At 44.6% G+C, this 24,522-nt stretch overlaps 1 protein-coding gene across 1 annotated transcript in view; it reads right to left on the minus strand.

Annotated features, from left to right (window-relative positions):
* The window catches only part of LAMA3 (laminin subunit alpha 3), a 1,062,926-nt gene that overhangs the window by 309,251 nt on the left and 729,153 nt on the right, over window positions 1–24,522 (minus strand). Inside the window, exons 36-37 of the mRNA XM_078687418.1 lie at window positions 5,182–5,393; window positions 3,775–3,979 (exon numbers count right to left, since the gene is read on the minus strand). Of these exons, the coding sequence (XP_078543544.1) occupies window positions 3,775–3,979; window positions 5,182–5,393 (417 nt within the window). The remainder of the gene's footprint in view (window positions 1–3,774; window positions 3,980–5,181; window positions 5,394–24,522) is intronic.

The following is a 24,522-nucleotide window of genomic DNA, read 5'->3' on the forward strand; positions in this document are numbered from 1 at the left end:
GCTGTCCCAGATTTTGAATTGTATTACTTAGCTGCGCAATTCCAGCACCTGACTCAGGCAGTGGCATTGGAGTTTCGGGGGCCGGATAGGGAATCTGTACCCGATGGACAGCGGCATGTCTTGTCCTTCGTGGTCCTACAGCAACGACTGCGGACTACTGACTTGTCGATGGTGGAGAGTACTCTGAGGCATTGCTGGAAACGGTTCCACAACAGAATAGGGGTGCAGCGACCATATACTCCTGAAATACCGCTGGGCATGTGCACGGCATTGCTGCATGGTGGGGATTGGTCCGCCCTCACCAAATGGGAGGAGTTGGGTCTAGAGATGGTTGGTGATCTGTACGCAGATGGTGTGCTGCTACCATATGGAACATTGCAGGAGACTTTTGGCCTTGCGCACGGCCATTTCCTGATGCACACGGCGCTGGTCACCGCTATCCAGAGGCATTGGGGCGCTGGCCTCTCTGAACCACCAACAAGCAGAGCGTGCCAATACGTGGTGATGGCAGCGGGCACGTATAAAGGGGTTACATGTCTATACAAAAGTATGCTGGGAGAGGGGTTACACCCATTGCATGAGGTACGGGAACAATGGGCGACGGACTTAGATAAGGAGATACCCGACACAGCCTGGTCGCAGATAATTAAAAGGGCATGGAAGAGCACCAGGAATGCCAGGTTCCAGTTGATCCAATTTTTTGTACTTCATAGGGCATACCTTACACCTGCTAAAATTAACCAGTATTTCCGGGTAAACACTGCACTATGCCCCTGGTGTAGACTACAGGGCGCGGACTTGAGCCACATGCTGTGGGATTGTCCGCAGTTGGGCACCTACTGGGAGGAGATAACTGACTTGCTTTGTGGGGTAACCGGGCGACAGATTGCTTTAGATAAGGGGATTTGTCTGTTACACTGGTTTCCGCACACTAGCAAAAATAAATTGACTAGCAAATTGGTGGACCTAGGATTCATTCTGGCCAAGAGAGAGATTACGTCACACTGGAAGGCAGCGGCTGGTCCTAGTTACGCTAGATGGAAGACGGCCTTGCTTAGGTGGGCGAGTAGCAAGAGTTCGGTTAGGTTGCAGCAGGCTCATAGGTCCCATAACGTTAAGGCGCTAGAGGCCTTGGTGCTGGAGCTACGGACACCAGAACTAGACACTGACTCGGACTCCAGCGCGCCGACGGAAGAAGGAACCAATAGACGTCTCATCTAGACATGGGGGGGGCAGCATATGAGATGATCTCCGACTTTCGGGATAGCCATGATGTTTAATGGTATTGATGATGTAATAGCGTGTATAACACTTATGCACTAGGGTAGTATTTTGCTAGCATTTATTCTTAGTAGCAGCGCTGGCGGCAGGGGTGGGGGAGTAGGGGTAGTTAGACGAGGAGAGTGAGCCTGTACTCAATGTTGGATGAAGACCTGGAGCCCGAGTTTCAGTCATAGAGGAACACTGAATGGGGGGGCCTAGACATTACAGCGGTATATGGATCTTGTGACATTGATCCCATTTACGTAATTGATTTGTTGAATTGCTGGACAAATGTCAATGTTTCCTTGTTGCTGAGTGTCGGGCACTATGTACTTATGATGGTCCTTCCTTATGTTTGTTTTGTGTTTTAAAACAATAAAAAGATTTTTAAAAAAAATCGAGGGTAGTGGATTGCGCACCGAGGGGAACCAAAGGACGGTGTCGAACCGGAGCGCAGCAATACTCGTCCGAACCCGATGGCGGAAAAAAACAATCTAACAATGGAGTCGATGCCAATGCACACTATCACCGAAAGGAGGAGTCACCATGCCTCATGACTGGAAAAGACTTCTTCAAACAAAACAACTTGCAAACATCTGGAACCAACACTAGATTACAGGGGTATGCAAAGCATGTGATCTACAGCTCACATCCTCGAACAAACTGATAAAGAAAGGAAAGACAAACGCAGTAGCAAAGCAAAGTACTGGCTAAGCAGCCCTAACAATGATGTGCACTTCTTTTAGACAGATGTGCACATGTGAACAAGAAAACTGCGAACACTCACAGTGCAAGAGAGCGAATGGCAGAAATGGGCTGACCCATTTCTCCAAGCTGTAGTTTTTTATGTGTGAAAGCAAAACGTGAATGATAATAGAACAAACCAGTAGATGAAGAGGGCTGATCAAAAGCATACATGTATTTTTTATTTCTGACTAGCTTACCCTTCGCGCGTTGCTGCGATCTCCTTAGAAAGGAAATTCAAGGAAACTCGTTATGATAACATTCAATTTACATCGTGTCATTTTTATTGAAACGTATTCATTTTAATATGGAAAACATTTCAAAGTGTCGTTTTAATTCTATTTATTTATTCGAGTGCTTGTGGATACACGATTTTTTGTTTTTCTGTCTGGTGCGTACATCAGAATTCGAAAGATTATGAGGGCCCTGGAGGGCCGATATTTAAAACAAATGTATGCCAGAAACATTTGCAGGAGTGTACTCAACAACTTCCCAAAGTTTCCTGGCGATCGGATGATTGCTGTTCTAATTCTATTTATTTATTTGAGTGCTTGTGGATACCAGATTTTTTGTTTTTCCGTCTTGTGCTTACATCAGTATTCGAAAGATTATGAGGGCCCTGGGGAGGCTGATATTTAAAAACAAATTATGCCAGAAACATTTGCAGGAGTGTACTCAACAACTTCCCAAAGTTTCCTGGCGATCGGATGATTGCTGTTCTAATTCTATTTATTTATTTGAGTGCTTGTGGATACCCGATTTTTTGTTTTTCCGTCTTGTGCCTACATCAGTTTTCGAAAGATTATGAGGGCCCTGGGGGGGCGATATTTAAAAAATAAATTATGCCAGAAACCTTTGCGGGAGTGTACTCAAAAACTTCCCAAAGTTTCCTGGTGATCGGATGAATGCTGTTTTAATTCCATTTATTTATTCGAGTGCTTGTGGATACACAATTCTTTTATTTTTCCGTCTTGTGCATACATCAGTATTCAAAAGATTATGAGGGCCCTGGGGGGCCGATATTTAAATAAAATGTATGCCAGAAATATTCGTTGGAGTGTACTCAACAACTTCCCAAAGTTTCCTGGCGATCGGAGGAATGCTGTTTTAATTCTATGTATTTATTTGAGTGCTTGTGGATACCAGATTTTTTGTTTTTCCGTCTTGTGCTTACATCAGTATTCGAAAGATTATGAGGGCCCTGGGGAGGCTGATATTTAAAAACAAATTATGCCAGAAACCTTCGCGGGAGTGTACTCAACAACTTCTTAAAGTTTCCTGGCGATCGGATGAATGCTGTTTTAATTCTATTTATTTATTCGAGTGCTTGTGGATACACGATTCTTTTAGTTTTCCGTCTGGTGCGTACATCAGTATTCGAAATTTTATGAGGGCCCTGGGGGGCTGGTATATAAAAAAATTTATGCCAGAAACCTTTACGGGAGTGTACTCAACAACTTCCCAAAGTTTCATGGCGATCGGATGAATGGTGTAGTAATGCATAAAGGACAAACAGACAGACAGATAGACATACATTCGTTTTTATATATATAGAATAGATTATTTTGGTAACATGAGATAGCGTGACAACTAAAGGAAGGCCAGGCCTAATAATATAAAACAAGCATGAATATACCTAGGCCAACTGGAATATCATGATTACGTGGCTACCGCGTTTTCTGCATTATAAATGATTTGCCATGTTTGGTACATAAAATCCACTACATTTGCTCACAATCTCATTAACACCTCAGAACAGGACCTTACCTGCACTGCCCGCTGATTTTGTCGCAGTCTGCGTTTGAAAAATGTGTGACCCCTGTCCTTGAACAGTTGCATCCTTCGCACCCAACGAGCGGGTGATAACCGAAGGACTGCACGCCGCACACCTCACACTCGGGCTTTATAGTCTGAGGGGGGCAGATGCATTTCCCAGTGATTTCATCACAAAGGCGCTGCCCACAATTGCACGCTGCATTAAAAACACAAAACTATTTTCACTATACAGTTTTGATTATCGCAGAGGACAGAAAGTAAAAATACATTATTAGAAATGCCAGAATACACAAATTAAGGTTTATAAGTGTTAGGGGTGTGCAGAGTTTTTTTTTTTTTTTTTTGCAACCTTCGTAAAGTACTGTGAACATCTTTGCAGAGGTTATATTTTTGTCTTCTTCGAGAAAATCAAAGTGAAAATCGTGACTAGAGCGTATATTTCACAGTAAATAATTGGTGCCCTCTTCATAAAGGCATTTGTAGCCATAAACAAAGTTTAAATACCTCACGTATGCCTAGCAAGACTTCACAAAGGAATTCCTGGTAGGTGTAAATGGATTTACTACTGTGGATTTGTTCACACCAGAAGTAAATGCCATGCAAGGGATGGGAGGTGGCATTACAAGAGTTGGTGAACCTGTACGTTTGAGAGCATTCACATTATGAAACCCAATTGCTTCTCATCCTGGAAATGGTAAGAAAGGTACTGGATGGGAAGTGGAACAGATCCCCCAGATTTGCTGTGGGTTTAGGGAAATAACTTGTATGCTACTTAGAATTATGCACACAGGTCTTAGGAGCCAGGGCAGCTTTCAAATGATATTTGCAACAGGACACCTCGGAATGTTTGTAAATTGAATTCGGCCCTTAGTGTTCTCCCCTATGGAGATGCCATAGTGCGGCCTACACAAGCTCAGGAAAAGGTAAATTTGTGGTGGAAAAAGTCCACACCTATTTTCATCATTGAAAATTAACTTACTGGGATGATAAGTAGGTTGAAAAAATGCATCATGGACAAAGGTACAGGAAAACCTTCACTGCAAAGCTTTGTTCCCAAAAAAAGTAAAATAAAATAATAAAATGACTCTGCCCTCCCCAAATCAATTAGCTCATTTAAGCAGAAAGGAAGATTCTTAGGTTTCATTTTGACAAGTGGGCCTGGTGAATGAAAGACTGTCTATTAAGAATCTAGTGCTCTCCAGGAAGTGCAGTCTGAGCTTACACCTAAATAAATTAGACATGTGTTATATTAAAAAGATTTGTGAGAGGTAAGTCCTGGACAGGAATCGAATCTCAGTGGCACAGAGTTATGTGGTAAATCTAGCAAGACTAAATAAGCAAATAAAAAACATTTTTATATAACTATGATGTACATAGGCATGTAAAAAGAACACTTACGCTTGCAGTGAGGGAAGCCGTAGTAACTTGTGGCACACCGTGTACAACGCCGCCCAATGACATGGTGTCTACAGCTGCATTGCCCACCATCCGGATTGCACGTAGGACTGGTGGCGCCTGCTGGATGGCAGTCACAGGGCAGCGCTCCATTGTTATAGAATGCAACCAGTGATCTCATAGCCTCTTTGCAAAATGCGGAAGTTGTTGCAGGGCTAGGATAACAAAAAAACAGACAAAAACGTAATATGACTTACCTAGACTTATATTCAACTGTGTGCAAGTAGGTTCACAGATTAAATTACTCTAAAACACTTATATAAACCAAGGAAGCTTGCAAACGGATCTGAGTGATACTGGAGTTGTGTCACAACTTTGACACCTTTTGCTGTGACTGACCACTAAATACATGAATATGACCATCAGCCCCTCAGCCCGCATACCTAAACAGTCATATCTCCTTCCACAAACCCTGCAGACACCTCCGCTCGGCTGCACTCCAACTTAGAGGTGGACGGGGCAACAAATTAACAAGGAGAGCCAAGTCAGAGCGAAGCCAATGGTCTGGCACGGCTTTTAGAGCCCGTGCACAAGCTGAGCCCTGAAAATATTTGCTACGTAAATCACACAGCAAACATAACTTAAAATATGATAAAACCTCTTTAAAAGTAAAAAAATATGTATTTCTTTAACACGTGGAAGCTTTGATATAAATATGTCACACTATAGCACTGCACTGAGAAATACTTATTAGACGTTTTCAAACATAAACCATGAGTGAACTAAGAGGCAAGTCAATTGCCATGTAGACCATGTACGTGGCCAAAATTATTATAGAGCAACATTACATTCTATTAAAGCAAACGCAATAGGTTTTAATACAACTGGTATTCTGATGTCACATATTTGAAGGTCCTTTCATACGGGATGATGAAGAAAAAGGAATTTTGATAAAACACAATATTTGCCTAAGATCCCACAGTTTGAGCAGGGAAGCCCTGATTTAGCTAGATTTTCAGTTTTCACTTTGTAAAAATAAGCCACTACGCATAGATAAGTGTAGCTCACTTATTCACTCGCTAATTTACAAATGTGACGCTGTGGAGTCAATCATGTTTTCCCACTCATGCTTGCAAGACGTGCTGAGTCATTGCATCGTATTTTTTATTTATTTTTATTTATTTATGCGATTTTATATAGCGCAAACTTTACCCGAAGGTGTCAGAGCGCTTTACATAGGACCCAGTTTCAACCATAAGGACTGATGGTTACATTCGGAAAAACAGATTTGCAAAATTTTTGACTTACATAAGAACCAGTTGAAAACATACGGACTTAGGATTACATGCGTTACAAAAAAAGGTACAAACAGAAAAAATTGCAAATGTACAAGAGATAGAGTCACACAAGGAGGAGATATAAATGGATAAGCTCTAGGCATATACTAGAGATATCTCTATCTACTTAGGGAGGGGATACACATGGATATACTCTAAGAGTCACAGAGGAATGGTAGTGAGCACAGCGGACTCCTGCATAAACTAGTGATTAGAGTTATCTCTATATACATAGGGAAGGGGTAAGACTGGATATACTCTAAAGGTCACATAGGAATGGAAGAGAGCAAAGCGGACTACTGCATGTCCTAGTGATTAGAGTTATCTCTATATACATAGGGAAGGGATACACATGGCTACATCATATACTAGTGATTAGAGCTATCTCTATATACATCGGGAAGGGAAAGGACTGGATATACTCTAAGAGTCACAGAGAAGGCAGGCACGTGAGATAAACGAGAGAGGGAAGCAGATAGTTGTGAATAAGACAGTGAGGAGTGTATCAAAGGCATCAGGAGAGACAATAGGAAAGTCGAAAGGACAGTGAGAGATCACTAAAATGGCGGAAGAAAAAAGTTGGAAGAAGAGGCAAGTCATACAGAGAAAATGGCGGGGAGCACAAAGGTCCAAGTCCGAAAGTTCAGGAAGCGGGCTGGCAAAGCCAGCAGGTCCAGGGGGAGAAAGGCAGTCCGCAGCAAAGTCGCAGCCTCATCGTTAGACAAGAGGAGGGTCAGAGGAGAAAGACCACAGGCGCCCAGGCAGAGATGGAAGGCAGCAAAGTTTGAAGCAGAGGTTTGAAGGGAAGGAGGGGCCTCTCACCAGAGCCCAGTTAAGCACAATGTGGGTGGTGGCGTTGAGCGTGTGGGGGGGAAGACCGTGTTGACGCTATGGATGCGGTCGCGCTGGTTCCCGAAGAGCTGCGTGTGGGTTAATCCGCCCTGGCATGTGTTCGTGTCCCTGGAGCCTGTGTCCGCCGGTCGTAGGAAGCGAGTCCCCAAGGGCGCCATCTTGGAGTCAGGCACCGTGGGCGCGAAGCAGCGCAGTCAGCAAGGGGGGGGCACATCTCTGCCCTCGGGCCCAGGCCCGTCTGATGCGGAGAACGGAGTATGGCCCCCGGAGCAGGTAAGTGAGGATGGTCTCGAGGCGGCGCCGTCGTCAGCAGAGGGCGCCGCCGTCAATCACCGGCCCTTTCCTGGTGTGCCCCTGGAATGACTGCAGAGTCTCGGCGGGTGGCAGCGGGGGACGCGGTAAGAGCCCTACATACCGCTCCGGTGACCAGCGCCTGTCAGACTCGCCCCCGGCAGGCCGCCATAGGCTCCGCTCCTCATCATTGTTGTTGAGCCCGGGCTGGTAACGGGCGGCCGCCATGTTGGGTCCAAGGCAGGGATCGGGAGCAATAAACCAACGCCGCTCCACAGGCACCAGCCGCGATCGGGGCAGCCCTGCAGGTGCCCCACACCTTCCGCTTCAGTTAGGAAGCGTGCGCATCGCGGAGGGCTTCCTAAGGACGCTGGGCTCCATGCCGGAGCAGCGCTCGGACCGGGAGCCGAGACGGTCCACGTCCGCCCGTCTCGGCTCCTCCTCCAAGAAACTACGTAAAGTAAACAACGAGGCAGCATAGTGAAAGGATTTCTGACCCCATACCTGCTCAAGCACTAGGAAGCTCATCTGCCAGATGCCAGCCGACCCAGCGAAGAAGGGCCCTGGGGCGGAAGCACCACAGTCGTGGGAAACACTTACATGTGCACGACTGCCAGGCAAATGTATCCAGGTCGGAAGCCTGATCACGTCGTGCCCTATGCTTTCCTTCCTTCGCAATAGGTGAATGTTTGCCATCTATTGGACTTTATTGTGACATTAGATCGAGACATCTTTCCATTCTATAGCATGTCTCGATTAAAGGCCTAACTGGCGTTTTGTGAAATAAAGTGTGTGCATCTCCTGGCATATTTCCGCTTCTTTTTAACTCTTTGCGAGGTTTTTATGTAGCGTGAACTGGACTCTTAAGTTATTGGAGCGCGCTACTCGAACACCAGGCGCATTACACATGGTCAAATTCATTTTTCTAGGCGGAGGAGATTAAATGATTTGCCCAGAATTACAGGATGTTGAGCTGACATTGAGACTCGAACCTGGTTTCTCAGCTGCAAAGTCTGTAGCTCAGCTCTTGCTGTGACCTCACATCCTGGGTAGAGGGAGAGTAACAGGCAGAAGACACTTGAAAGCTCGGCTCATTATGGGCTTGAGTTTTCAACAAGATCTTGAGCTGAGCCAGAGCTGGGCTTCAGGCTCGAGCATGGCTCGAGCTCTCAGTGGCTCGCCCAGCTCTACTCCAAGTCTCATTTATCCCACCTATTGCTTCAAAGCATTGACCGACCTCCCACTAAACATCAGAGGTTCCTCCTCTCTTCTTGAATCCTGCAAGAAGCTAAAGACCTGGCTCTTCTATTAATCCCTTGCCTGCCGGCAGCGAAGCTAGTCAGGCTACGTTTCTTCATTTTAAAATTTGAAAATTGTTAATAAAAGCAAAGGAAAAAAAAGAACCTCCAGTCCTACTGAATTGTCTCTTTGAAGAATGTATTCAATGTTATTGTAAATGATATACTGTGTGGGGTGCTGTACCATTGTGCTGCTTTGAATTATTGGGAGTCTAGGGGTATATGACTTCAGGTTAATAGCACCCACAACAAATTCACTGAACCATACTAGATAGGATAATTGTGCAGAGCGTTTGGCCTGATACCCCTGCTTGGTGTTTTGTAACGCATCTGCTCAGCGCAAGGTTCCCATCCCTGGTGATAGTGCACTCTACAATGTTCCATAGCATAGCATCCTATTTCTTGTTCTAGTACTTACTCATGTAACAGTAGAGTGGGATTCAAAGGGATGTCTCCCTTTTGTACACATTCTTGAGTGCCTCTCTGTGTGCATTGCATTGGCCTGTGCAAACAATTCACAATGCTAGGCTCTCACTCATTCTTTAATCACATTTGTGTGGGCTTGTTGAAGTGTATTTTAATAGGTGACTGGCGCAGGCGACTATTAGTTTCTGTCCGTCTTGTCAAGTATAGGCTATTTTCTAGTTTTCTTAGTCGCTGTCTTCCAAGGAGATCTTGGCCTGCCCAGGTGGCTACATTTGCCTTTTTTCAGGTTCGCGTTCTTATTGTACAGTGCTTTCTGTCAGCCAAGCAGTCTACATTAAAAGGGAAGGCTTCTGGAGGGCAGCCAGTTTTCTCTAAGTCAGCAGGTGAAAATATTAGCATGTTTGGGACCGCAGAAAAAGGGGTGGTAGACCCAAGGGGAGTGCCTTGCATTAATAAAAGCTCTCAAAGAAGCAGTAAGTCTGTTTTAAAACAAAATGTAATCTGAAACAATGGTTTTTAGGCCAGTTCTGCTGAACTGGGTTTACCTTTGGTGATTCTTCTTACAGGTAATTCCTGTGAATTTACTTTACAAAGAAAACAGAGACCATGAGGATGAGTATTCTGGTCTTTGTTTAGGTGGCAAGGATTTTTGCCTGTACAGGAGTAAAATTCATTCAATGGTTTCTAATTTTCTTTTTTATTGAGGGTGTACAAAAAGAATGATATATGAATAATTTATCACTCCTAAAAAGCAAGCAATATAGATATTTTGTGACTTTAAAAAAAATATTTACATGTTTAAGATCAGAACATATCTGTCCTTTGTGGGATATATATTCCTCCTGGTTCTGTTTCTCATCTGTCTCAGTAGTTTTAGAAGGACTTATATGGAGAAGCACAGCCAGAAGCAAAGCCATGTATCTCCTTCTCCATCAAGAAGAGGAAGGTGATCTGAGGTCCGGAAACCATTTCCGGTCAAAAAGGACTCTGACCAGACTTTTAACATACCTGAAAACCAATCCAATCGATAGAGCAATCTCTTGACCCATTCAAAATAAACAAGTGGACCAGTGCAGGGTGGTGTCTCTCCAAGGTCACATTCTTCACAAATTTCTTGATGCTCTTCATATTCAGTCTCTTCTTCCAGGTCCCCCTCTAATTATGATCACTACTCAGGAGAAGGGGAATCAGAACTTTCTAAAGAGAAGTATGTACGGAAAGAGGGGAGGAAAGGTTTATTTTCATCTGCATCAGGCAATGTTCAGCTCCAGTTAGGTGAGAAACAAACTTCAACCAGTGAGGATTGTTTCAGACAGTTTAATAAGCCAATGTTTACTAAGTTTCCAGTCAATATGGCAGTACAGAGTCTCATAAAAAGGGAATGGAAGAATTCTAAAAGAAATTCTGTCCCTAGGTTTATGGGAAGTTTGCATTCCTTGGCAAAAAGGGATTTGGAGAGTCCCCAGAAGTTGGTGGTGGACCCAGAATTAGCAAACCTCACTGGCCAGTCTGCTAAGCTGCTCTCTGATAATATTGTCATCTCAGACCGGTTGAAAAAACACAAAGAACTCCTTTAAGATTGCCTATACAGTGTTAAATTGGTCTTTGAAGACAGGAATATATTCTGTTTCTACTTCTCATTCCTGTTTTTTTTTTTTTTTTCAGATCATGCAGAGCCGAGAAATAGGAGTAATCCCGTTCACCGGGGTGCTGCGTAGCACACCATATATTGACGAGTCCCCAATTGTCCTCCAACGGGCTCTAACCTTTGACAATTTATGAATTGGGGCAGCAGGCAATGGGGGGTGGGATCTATCCATGGTCACATCTGCAATGGAGTTGAAGTCCCCTCCTAACAACATCGGGTTCGTGAAATAATCAGACAGGGTATCGGACATGTGAGCAAAGAAAGTCGCCTGTTCTACATTAGGGGCGTAAACACTGCAGAGGATTACATCTCTCCCATGCAGGCATCCTCTAACGGCTACATAACGGCCCTCAGGGTCCATCAACTGGTCTGTCATCTGGAAGGGGACCCCAGCCCTGACCCAAATCAGCACCCCCCTCGCAAAAGCTGAATAGGTAGTATAATAGAGCTGTCCCCGTCATCTGCGCTGCAATGCCAACCCCTTAGGTTTAGCCAGGTGTGTTTCATGTGAGAATACTATCTGTGTGCCCCTACGTACCAGATATGAGTGAACTTTATATCTTCACTGCATAGAGTGTAACCCCCGCACATTCCAAGTCATACATTTTACATCAGGTAATGGATTCATTGTTCAATTGTATAAAGCACCAAAAATCAATATTCTGTCCTGGACACACCGGTGAGTCCCATTGTCCAAACATGATACCCCCTTACCCCAACAACCCCAAGCCACCCTCTGCATCTCCCTCCCTCCCTAGAACAGGCACTAACATAGTGAATCCCATCCAAACTAACCCAACAATCGCCCTAAAAGTGCAAAAGGCGTACTAACTGGGGACCATCCGGTGGGGGGGCTGGATAGAGCCTAGCAATCAATCAACAATACGGTAAAGCAACACCCAATTAGCTCCAAGAAGGCCCCAGAAGAACTTAACATCTCCAATCTCCCCCCTGCTTGTTACTAGAGCCCCCAACCTTTAGTCAGTATCCAAGTGCCTCGTTTTGGGACCGAACCTGGAGTTCCTTCCATCCGCAGCCCCAGTTATCAACACATTAAGTTCGCATCAGCGTCTGCCCACTCGTACCCAGTTTCAACGGACCCTCCATATCCACAGAAAATGTAAAAGTTACTCATTCAGGAGTCCATCTGCTGTTCCAGGCGTGACCAGTGGCATGGTGACCAGTGAATCATCGGATCCTGATGATTCAGCCTCCGAGTTTTCCCTGTTCTTCTCCAAGTCTGATTCCAGCAGCGGAGTCGCCATCAAGTCACCAGCTATGGTCGATACCGCCTCCAGTGCACCTCTGCGCTCCACTTCTGTTTGTGAATCAGATGGCTTCTGCAGTCCCCACCGCCGGCGCCATATTCGCTGCGACTTCCGGAGTTGAGGATTCTCGGTGAGGTTCTGGGATTGTTGTGCCGATCCATCTTTGCCAACTCTATAAGATTCCAGCCAAGTCCATGCATCTTCCAGTGTTTCATGGAAGCAAGTTCTCCCATCCAGGATTATTCGGAGTTTGGCAGGAAACAGCAGGGAGTACTGGAGTCCCTCCGCCCGCAGTTTCTTTTTGACTGCCTGGAAGGACGCGCGGCGCCGTTGAGTTTCGAAGGTGTAGTCCGGGAACAGAGTGACCCTACTATTACCCACATAGAACGGGCCATCAGTACGGGCTTTCTGGAGCAGCAAGTCTCTGTCTCTAAAGTGTAACAGGCGTGCCACCACCAGTCGGGGAGGACGACCCTGCTGCGGTGGTTTCGCGGGGACTCGATGTGCACGTTCCAGGGTGTAAAAGGTTGACAGACCTTCAGGAGCCACCACCGCTCTCAGCCAGTCCTCCAAATAGCGTATTATATCCAATCCCTCTGCTTTTTCAGGCAGGCCCACTACGCGAATGTTGTTACGTCTGTTTCTCCCTTCCGCATCCTCAGCAAGCCTCTCCAGCACCGTAATCCGATCTAAGGCATTTGTCACCGTCGTAGCCAAGGCAGTCTGTGCAGGCTCTACCACTTGGATCACCCCTTCTGCATGCTTCACCCTGTCCGCCAACTTAGCGTGGTCTGCCCGCAGGAGGCCCAGGCCTGTCGCCACCTGCGCAATGTGCTGTTGCAGGGCAGCTCAAGAGCCAAGGTAGTCTGTGCAGTCTCTACCACTTGGATCACCCCTTCTGCATGCTTCACCCTGTCCGCCAACTTAGCGTGGTCTGCCCGCAGGAGGCCCAGGCCTGTCGCCACCTGCGCAATGTCCTGTTGCAGGGCAGCTCGAGAGTCCGCGATGGCCGCCAAGATCTTATCCAGTTGCTGCTGCAGCCCAGAGTCCTGCGGGGGTTCACGTGCTTCCTGCTCCGGTTGAAGTGGGGTCTCAGTGTCTGATAATTGTTGCGCCCCATCCTTCTTCCCTCTAGGTTTGCCCATGACGAGGGCCTCCATGCCGCACACGTAGGGTTTGAGGTGCAAGATCTCCTTTGTCCGTTACCCAGGTGTAACTGCAGTATTTCTGCAAGGGGACCTGTATCTACTAGTGCGCTAGGGGCTCTGCACTCCGCTGCCGGTTTCCCTGTGCTTTGCCGTCAGAGAGGTCCGTGCGGCTATTCCGCTAGCAGTTCAGGTCAGGGCGGGGCGAGACCATCAGCGCCGCACCGTCTAGTGTGCGCTTATTCATAGGCCCCGCGTCCCTCCTCATTGTGATCGCCTATATTCACGGCCCACTGATATTTCCTGTCCGTCGCGGTGGTCCCTAGACAATTGTAGGCCGTGCCATTTACTTTCGCCGCTCCAGCCTCCAGCAGCGGTCGCTGCGCTTCACAAACGCACCAGGTTCTCCCGGTCACGCCAGTTCTGCACTCAGTCCGGTTCGGGAGTCAGCTCACGTTCTACAACTCTGAGGCTTCTCAGTGTAGCACAGTGCCCTCGGGGTCTGCTCTCGAGTTCTGCGGGGTTAGTCCTCTGCGCTTTGGCTCCCTCTCCCCAGGTACTACCAGCCAATCCCTGGTCATCGCTCCTCAGTCGCCAGCTCGGGTCTCAGAGCGCCCGCCTTCGCCCAAGCCCCTGCTCGCAGTATACTGTGGTCCCAGGGCCCCTCACCCGCCTCGGCGGTCGGTAGGCCCAGTTTTCACCGTGCCCCACTCACCAGTGCAGTCCACTCCGGCAGCTCCCACTTCTCAGGGTCGCCTCCCCTGTCGTTCGCCTGCTGTGCGACCCACGGGGGGCGGGCCTCCCTCGCCGTCCGGCCTGAGCTCGCACCCTCCACAGTGCCAGGCAGAGTCCCGTCTTGTCCGCCAGGAGTCGGCCGGAACGGGCCGTCCCCCCCTCCGCATCCGCTTCCCACAGCCCCCGAGCAGGGCCGCTCTTCACTCGGCTGCAATGCGTCGCCACGCCAGCACCCCCAGCGGCAGCCCACTTCTTCACCAGTGCGGTCCGGGGGCCGCCGACAACTGTAGTGCCGCCATTTTTTGAGTGCCGCCGGCTACCAACGCGGCCCAGGGAATCGCCAAAACGACTCGGAGCACGCTGTTTTGGGGGCCAATTTGCTTAGATGCGGCACCCTTGCACCCTCCAATCTCCGGGAGCCGCTAGGGGGGTTCAAGACTTCATTTATTCAGGATGTTGTGGGGCCTTCTCAGCGGAGCCCTGAGCTCACGCTGCTGCGCGCATCGGCTTCCAAGCCACACCCCTTCTTATTCCTGGTTAAAGAGTTTCAATCTTTTTCATTGGACAAGTCAAACCTTGATTCCCCAAGATGAGTTCTTCTCTCTGCTTGATTACAGAGTCAGCATAAATCGAACAATCCCTACTGCCCACAACACCACCACTGGAGTTTTTGAACAAAGAAGTGATGGTATGGACTCAAGAGTTCAGACCAACTAACAAGCTAAAACAAAACATTTTAATAATGAAAAAGAAGATGTGTGTTTCCCTGTTGCAAAAAACACAGGCAGGTTCAATAACTTTCCAACTCAGAAGCCACCTCTCTACTTCGTATTTCTTCCTGATTCTAAATTGCCATGTCAATATCTACCTGAAGAGACTGCATTTAGGTGATTTTGATGTTACATCTGGAATCTTCTGAATCCTTCTCTTGGAAACCTGCCAACCATGGAACCATGATTGATTACCATATTGCCTCCTTTAAGCATGGATATCTGTTACAGTCCTCTTCCTGATCAACACTCCCTAACTTGGGATTGACGATCTCTTGAGATACTCGATTCTCATTACACTTCTTTTGTGTCCTTTTAGAAACTTTTCACATATTTTCATGGCTTTAGTCCGGGGTCATCCTATTCTGTAGTTTGTGAATTTTCACACATCATAATATTGGTTTTATGTGTCACATCACACATAATAAGAGTATCTCAATAACATGCCTGCTAGTTCCACGAAAATCTTTGCAACAAATGAATTGAACAATGTCGAGAGAATATCATTACTACCATGAGGGCTTTTCAACTAGCAATATAGGCGCACAGAGCATTTGGAAGTAAACATTATACACACACACTTTAAGTTCATTAAATACAGTCTTCTCAAAAGTTCAATTAACTTCTCCCTAAGTTTTACCTTTACAGTAGTAGACATCAGTCTTGGTACTCAACCATGCACCAGAGAAGTTCATTTGTTCATTTTTCCCCACAATTTTCGTACTGTGGTTTGTGATGCTTGGGATAGTTACAACCACCTAATGGGTCAGATACGCGGCTGTCAGCTCTTGAGAGGAGACACTTCTGCTGGCCTCGAAAACTGGCTCTTGTCTTGCCTCCAACAGCACAAAGCTTTGAGTATCCAATAGGTGTGTTTTATATAACGGTTCAACCAAAATGGTAGCGAGACTTCCCAAGACACATGCGAAGCACAAGTCTTGTGAGATTTTTATCCGTTTACTGGCATGCTCAGTACGTTCTTCATTTTTTCCATTGTTGTAGCACGATCCATTACGGGCTCCAACAGTGTCAGATTTCACAGGTAATGATCAAGAAATATAATGCTACAGTTCTGTTCAAACATGATTAATCTTGTCAAACATACAGGACTATTTCTCTTACCAATATTTCTGGTAAAACATGTTTACCTAAGTCAAGCATGCAAGATAATTTATTTGCTGAAATACTGTGCATTCTCTACAAGTATTTCATCCTCTTACCATCCACAGGAGATGCCAAAAAATCGCAGACAAGGCGCTTTTACATTCAATGGTTTCCTCATCATTGTTAGTATCACCCAGACATGCTTGACAAGCCAATCAGAAGTGATAAGATGTTTCTCAGTTGCTGGCAACCATGGAGAGCCAACCAAAATGTATGTCCGGTAATAGTTTTGACAACTTGAAGGCTTCAGCTATATGGCAGCTAGCATGATGGCAGTAGGAAGACAGTTATATTTGAGAGAGTGGACGGTAGATATGGCTCAGAAAGCGTGTTCGCTGTAGATGCCATCCTGTAGTGATATGCTGTTTGTAGAAGAACGTGGGACTGTAATTCATAAGTCCTTTAAGAATAGGCAGCATGTGCTACCATTTGAAGATCAATTGGAAACCTCCAGCAGGAAAAGGAGAGGAATTGAAGATACATGCCTTCATCTAATAAGACTATAGTTCAGTCCAAACAAGAGGGAAATGGGTCAAAATCTAGGTAGTCATTTAGAACTTACCAACGCCCGTGATTATGCCGAGCCTAAAGCCACTTCAGAGAAGGTTGGATGACGCTTGAGGTTGTTTCATGAGATATAATTCAAAAACATTGTGGATCAGTGTGTTAACCAGGTGTTGTCAATGGGATATTCTCTAAAATTTCAGACACCAGTTACAGACAACTGCTTCTTTCTTACTCTCGTTCCAAAGAATGTTGAATAGAGGGTTGCACCATAGAACAATATTCACAGTTTACTGGACAAGACAGCAATAATGTCAGTCCCTGAAGAGGAGCAGGGTTTAGGATGGTATTTTTTAGTTTTCTTGGTAAGAAAGTTCCTGGAAGAATTTCGTCTGGTAATACATTTTAAGGAGCTAAACCTCTACTTCGCCATGATTCCCTTCAAAATAAATAGTCTAAAGCAAGTTATCCCTTTGATTTCAAAAGGATATTATCTAGCATTAGTAGACAATAATGATTTTTACTACATGTGCCAGTAAGAAGGGATTTTCAAAAGTACTTGAGGTTTGCATTGGAGAATTCTCAGTGGCAGTTTCAAACTTTGCCATTCGGTCTGAAAGTGCTATCCCGAGTGCTCATGAAAGTTTTAGCAATGTTGATTAGGCATAAAAAGTGTATTCAAATTCACCCATATCTCAACTATCTATTGATAGCCTCTCACTCTTGCAAAGAACTGATACAACATGTTGCAACAGCTGAACAGTTTCTGTAGGAATCTGGATTTCTTTCTCAATAAAAAAAATTCTTCAGCCCTCACAGAGCGTTGTGTGCATTTGGGGCCTGATTCTGGTTGGACTTGGCTCTGGTTTGTCTCCTGGGAAAAAGAAAAGCAACACTGATGCAGAGGCCGAACGGTTGCTACAGATGTAGCAAGCCTCCACCAGACAATTCCTGCACATTCAGGGTAACATGGTAGGTTGACTTTAAATTACCACCACTAAAAAAAGGAGGGGCAGCGGTTACTAGTAAAGGGGTTCTTTTGGTTTGGAAAGCCCCCCTCCCCTTTTATTTTAGCCTATTTGTGGTAGTGTGGGGACATCTCCATTTAGGTCCACTGGTTCTTCCTTTACTTAACCATTGGGATCCATTATCTTGGGACTTCGATACGTTGATCACAATACCTAAAAATGCAACTTAAGTGGTGGCTGAGTTGTCAAAACCTGGAGAAATGTGTGTGTGTGAATCTGGTGTTTATTACACAAGATGCCAGCAAAAGGGGGTGGGGATCTGTACTGGAAGCCTGGGTCACTGGGCTAACTAGTAGAGTTCACATTCATTAAACTGGTGAAAACTGATAACAGTTTGGAGGGCAGGGATAGAACATTGATAAAAACAGTACATTTGGTGTTGATGTATAATGTCAATGGGCAGTTTAGAAAGTATTCTAATTCCCTAAACCTTCTGTTAAAAATAATTTTGAGTAATGGAAAAAAAACGTTTTGTCGCTAAAGGCAACTCGCATCCAGGGGAAAAGCATTACAGTACATAGAATTTTAAAATACCGGGATATACTTTTCAGTAGATTTTCTTGAGATTTGGGAATCCAACTGTGGATTAGTTTGTGGATCGCTTGAACACTTATCTCCTACAGTTCTTTTCCAGATTACAGAATCCATTAGCAATGGGAGTAGATGCATTGACATGTCATTGATTCAAGACTCTTCTATAAGCATTCTCGTCTATCTCTCTAATTCTCATCTAATATCAGCGGGAGAGAACAGGTGTAATTCTGGTGTGTTCTTATTGGTTCAGGAGGCATAGGCTCACCTTTATGCTGGAAATTCTGGGGAATAAGGTTTGGTTGATCAGAGGTTGAAAGGGAGGGTCGTAGGAGTTTAGGACTTTCTCTTTCTGTGCCTAATGCACAAAGGTAAACTTATACTTTTGTGTGAGTTCAATATTGTTTGCTATTCACATAGGTATTTCACTAGTAGTATCTTTATGATGACATAAAAAGATAGGACAGTCTTTTGCCTAAAAATGGGTTATGTTGTAACTATATTTTTCATATCATGCACAGTTGGCCTGATTCACAAAGGTAAACTTACATGTTTGTGTAAGTTTATTGTTTTTCAGTATTCATAAAACTGCAATTTAATAGTACGTTTCAGCTAGCAGAGACTCTAATTTCACCATAGGTTGATTTTGTTTGCTTTGCTTTTATACGAAAAGCGAGAGCTGACACTGATGACCTGAATACCTTCTGCCCGGTAAAAACACCCTTCATTTACATATAAAAAGTCCTTGAAAGTCACGTAGAAACTCTCAGATGAAACAAATAATTTTGGGTAATAGCCTATTTTAGGGCCTCTAATCAAGCTTCAGGACACAATGTCGCAACAAGACACTCATATTACAAAGAGTAGACATTGTTCTTGGCAACCTTGACAGTTGTTACCAGAGCTGTTACCAGACCCATCAGCTGTGTTTGACAGGGATAATTGAAGCGTTCTCTCTAAAAAACCTCCAAGATGGAACAGGTTTTGATGGACCTATCTTGAAATGGTTCTCCTTAGCTTGGAATCAGATCCAACACCTAAAGATTTGCAATACTCTAATTGGATTTTACTTCTGAGGAGCAAGGAGCACCCTATTATTCCTTTCTCTCCAACTTTTTTCCAACCTAAATCAAATCTATTGGCTCCCACTTAAGACACTTTAATTAGCAGTCCAGACTGAGTGATCAAGCATCATCATATACATAAATCTATTAAAATGGAGTTTATGCTAATTTGGCCCAGACACAGCACAATTCTGATTCAATCCTAATTGGATAGCTTTAATATAAGTCATGATACATCTTCCATCATTGAATGAATGAGACCCCTGGGATTCTGACTTGATAAAAAAGAAATTCTGCACGAACACTTCAATGCTCATCACAGACTCCTTTGAGGGATTTAATTCTAACTCCCAGAACCTGACTTTAATACGATTGCTCAATACCTATACCCTCATTCTGAATGGCTGAGTTATTTCAGCCATTAATATCTCCCAGGAAACATACAACTACCACATGGTCACCGCACATGCCGTTTTACTAGTTGATTCCAAGTTTTTTTTTAAACTCCAAACAGTATCAGAAAACCTAGTGATTCACCTTTCAGAATTGTGTTGCCCATACACATACCTCTAGGTTTTTACATGAAGACAACCCTGAAATGAAGCTGCCAGTCTTACCTAAGTTGACCTATCGCAACCTGCATCTTCTCCTCCTTTCTGGCCTGAATATCTTGTCTTTCTTTCTTCAGAGGCGTGTTCCCTTTGTCTGGGGATAGTGAACCCCTTGAATGTGATGTCTTATGCCTGCCGTCTCACTATGATCAACACACGCTGGTGGGTTTCCCACTGGTCGGAACTGGCAGGTCAGTAAAGGACTAGTCAGAGTGACATTGATGAGCAGTAAACCCGTATGGGTGATTGCTCACACTAGAAACAGGAATACAGGGTGCTCTGGAGGGTTGATCATCACAGTGAGGGTCATTAGTGAACCGGCAGGGGAAGGATCATCATGAGCCTTGACACAGAATTGAGACAGATGTACTTTGCTGAGATCACAGAAACATGTCTTTAGGGTTACAGGCAGAAGATGTTTTTCTAGTCAACCTGAGGGAGTCATGTAATACTTCTTTTTGGACGTAGAAACTAGAGCGCCACTTGCTTCTCTTACTAGTGATGAGAACGATCCAGAATATGAACATTTTCAAGGTTAAACCTCTCCTTGATGGGCATCATTTTATACTGTTTTGGAACTCAATTTCGTGTATTTTATGTTGTAATCATGACTGCTGGGTGGCTGGACAGAATTGTCGCTGATGAGTGGTGGTGGTAGGGACTGATGGGTTTTGACATACCATGGGATGGCAACTTTTTGCTTGACGTAACAGTTAGTAACAACTGGGCTTCATTTTTAGCTCTGGATAGGAATATTTTATGTGTTTCTTTCTTAACCTCAAAACAGCATAGTATCTATGCTCTACTAATTAACTCACATAACTGTTAATCACCAATTAAGGGTTGACAAGCAAAGAGCACAAATGTTCTGCACATGATAAGTGATAAACCTTAATAAAGATGTTTAAGAACAAGCTCAAGGACGCCTGAAACACTTTTTGGTTGCTGCCCTACCCATGCTAAAACTACTGGTCTAAGCTGTGGCGAACCCAGAGAGGATTCTTCAAGCTCCAGGGGCCGGTGTAGGCTCCTCTGAGGTGGAAAGATTACAGGATAGCCAACGTGGAGCTCCAGGATGCCGACACCTTCTGGTATCAACTTTAGAACCTTGTTTTACAATAGATTCCAGCTGAGATCTTGCGGAAGGAGAGGACATGTTCCTTGTTTGACTAGGATAAATGTACATGGTCATTTTACCAGAAATAAATACAGATTTTGATATATGGCCAACAGTAAATAGAAAAAGTTTTCATATCCAGTACTGATGATCGTTGAGAACCTAAAATCTAAATAATAAGTCAGAGACAGACTTTGATTTGCAGCAGATCCCTTTCATGTAAATGGTAACATTAAAGAGACCACGTGGTAAAGAAGGGAGAAATATTTAGTTGCAATTATAGATAACTGACTTTTCAGAAATCCCAGCATGTATTTGGACATTTTTAATCATAGACAAAAATTAACCACAGAATTAAACGCAAACAAGACTTACCTATATTCATAACAGATGACTACTGGGTTTAAATCTGGGTTACCGATAAACAAAATACCAGGAGAAATTGAAAATATTATGACCCGGAGCGGTTTTCCTTTGTGGGTGCACAGGTCTTGGAGCCACTGTAAGATCCCCAAATCTCTCTGAAGCAAAAAGCTATAAAGATGGCTCATTTAGAACCTTAAACCTCACTGCCATTGATTATGAGCTCCAATTAGCAATCTGCGATGGATGTCCCTTCATAGGGCATAGTTTCACCACCTCAAAGGATACATAGTCCTGTTGGAGTTACAGGAAACGTTTTAAGACCATTTGTGGGGCTACCCCTGAAACTGGCCTCTCACCACGTACCAATGCAGGACTCTCTGCCCAGGGCAGAGCTCTAGTATTCCCAGTAGACCTCAGAGGTCCTTCTTTTCAAAATTACTCAACACTGCAAAGTTAGTGATCCAGGAGGCCCTCAAGCAAAATGTAGAGTGTTGTTCTGTTCTAGTGTAAGTCGTTGACTGCGCTAAATAACACAACGAGAGTCCAGAACTGACTGCAACACTACTAGGACTTATTCCAAGCTATCCCTGTCATAAATCATGAGGGCCCTTCTTACCAAACTCCAAATAGAATACAAAGGGCAACCAAACGCTTCTTTCATCAGGTCAACCATCTGAATTTACACCACAGAACTAAAGGGTGAGACGTGATGGGCGAGTTGCTTGGGATATACGGATGAAAGCTCATTGAAGTTTTAAAATAAGGAGATTAGTCACACTGCAAGTGTGTCTCGTCTCTGCCTCCTATGTTATGTGGATTATAAGAGAACCAAGCTACCTTTATTCCAATCCTTGTGGGTAGTGTGACAAAGACCTGCAGAACATCCCCTATGGTCCACATCATTTTCCCGTTCCTGCATGTATTCTAGTTTGCCCACAACACCCTGATTTCTGGCCTACACTGACAATCTTCAGATGCCTGGCCCAAAAAGAGATATAGCTCACTAAACATGCAAAGGACATCTCAGACTAACCCACTTACTAGAGGAAGATAATGCTGAGGTAGAGTTCTCTGAGGCCTGTTGGGCCTTTGGTTTGATGCCTTATCAGTGACCAACTGAAGGTACCTGTTCCTATTTTTTTTTAAAACACTCATAAAGTGTTGCTACTGGCACCTAGGCTTTCCTAGGCAAATTGATCATGCCAAGACAGGCTTGGCTCCACAGTATCTTCAGAGTCATCTGGAGTTGTTGGTCTGGAAGATGCGGTCACTAATCAAATTAAGTGGCCATTATCAAGGTCAGGGGAAGCTCCTTTGGGCCAGCTGGGGAATTACAGGCATGTTCCAGGTTCAAGTTTTGCGACCAGGGCAAATTTGGGTTTCCTGAAAATGCAGTTGTAAAAAATTGGTTTATTAGTTGAAAGGGGTGGAAGGCCCACTCAAATAATAAACACAATACTTGTCAGGTTGAACCACCAAAGCCGCTAAATAAACCTGTGCTTAACTTAGAGGCAATGTGTAAAATATTTATGCAACACTCAAACAGTAATAAATTCAAAACACAACACAAATGAAATCCTGAACCAATTTAGAAAAATAGAGTTGTTGGATTAAGGAGTAGGTCATCAACGGTTGTTGTTTGGCATGAAGAGTCAGTCATCGCTGAAACTTTGTGCTGGCGGTCGATCAGGACTGTGACAGTTGGCGCTGGATCTGGGAGCTGATGAGAAGAGCCCGTCTTCTCTGGAGATTCGCGTCACCATGCATTACGGATGGGTATTGGATGACACGAGTAGTTTGTGAATGGTCGCAAAGAGTGCAAACACATCTGGATCTTCACCTGGAGGTCAGGACTTGTGATGTGTGTGCAGGAATACTCTCTGATGAGTTCAAAATCTGAAGGGTTACTACTTGGGGATCAGGACTTACTCCAGCACAAGCCAGCAAGAGGACTTAGGCAAGTTCAGGCCAGTTTAGTTGGTGCTGGTCAGCAGCGCAGTTGCAGGGCAAGCCTTTGGAAGCTTGATGTGTCCTTGTAGCCCAAATCGGAGGTCTGTCTATCAGGGGAAGTTGCACGGAAGCTGCACGAGGCGAGGTTCCTTGTACTGACGCCAGCTTCTGTGCAACTTTTCTCCTGATAGACACGGTTGGGAAACTGAGATTGGATGAGCTGAGATGCCCTCCTATAACTGCTGCCACTAATTTGGATTGAGCTTTAAACTCCCACCATAAATTTGGACTGACCTTGATCTGAGGATCAGTGACAGCTCCGACATTTGTATGAGCTTGGTTGAACACATCTCCACGACAAGGATTGATCGTGTTGATTATGATTAGAATAGGGTCCTTCCTCATATGCAATATCTACTGTCCTGAAGATGTTCTGACGGACTGACGCCATTTAAGACCGAAACGTCGACTCCATCATCTATTTTAAAAATATCGATTGTATTTAAGTGATCATTATTCTCATTAGGAGATATGTCATTGTTGTTTCTAGTGGAATAGATGTTTTCTTCGTGAAGTGTAGGACACATTTGATTTCATTTCTTTCATGAGTTATTGCTGAATTTATTGTTCATGTGTACTCCTTTTTAACTTGATCTATATATAGAAATATTTTTGTATTTTCAACAAAAGATAGTCAGTGCTTTGTGCTCTGTATATTCATTTATTGAGTTTGTCAAATGACAATTGGGTGTCCGTTCGAATTAGACTCACCCACAGAGTAAGTTCAATATAAATAACGACAGAATTTTCTTTAAACAAAGTCCCTTGCAGGCATCTTTACCTGTCACTGTTAGATTTGCCCAAGCCTCCAAGGGTGTATTGGGTTTCCCCTGCTCTTACATTGAATACAAAGAAAGCAGGTCCAATCATCCTTCTTCAGAGAACAAAGCAGTACCTTTTCTGAATCTTCCACTGTACCTGGAGTGTTCTGATGAGATGTTCTGAAGGTGTCACTTTTACCCCAATGGTAGCTTGTGGGTAGAAGAAGCCCCCTTTGTCTAACCTGCCCCCTTTCCTGGGTTTGGCTCCAAACTGTGTAGAATAACAAAGGGAAAAAGAGGCCTAGGTGTGAGCTGCATTTGTCAGTGGCAGGACAGGCAGTCCTTGAAAGTCGGGAACGGGGTGGGCAAACCCCTGAGGCTACCATGTAAAGCTCAGGAAGGTTGGGTACAAACCCCT

Source organism: Lissotriton helveticus, chromosome 4_1 (assembly GCF_964261635.1).
Source record: "Lissotriton helveticus chromosome 4_1, aLisHel1.1, whole genome shotgun sequence".
Lineage (NCBI taxonomy): Eukaryota > Metazoa > Chordata > Amphibia > Caudata > Salamandridae > Lissotriton > Lissotriton helveticus.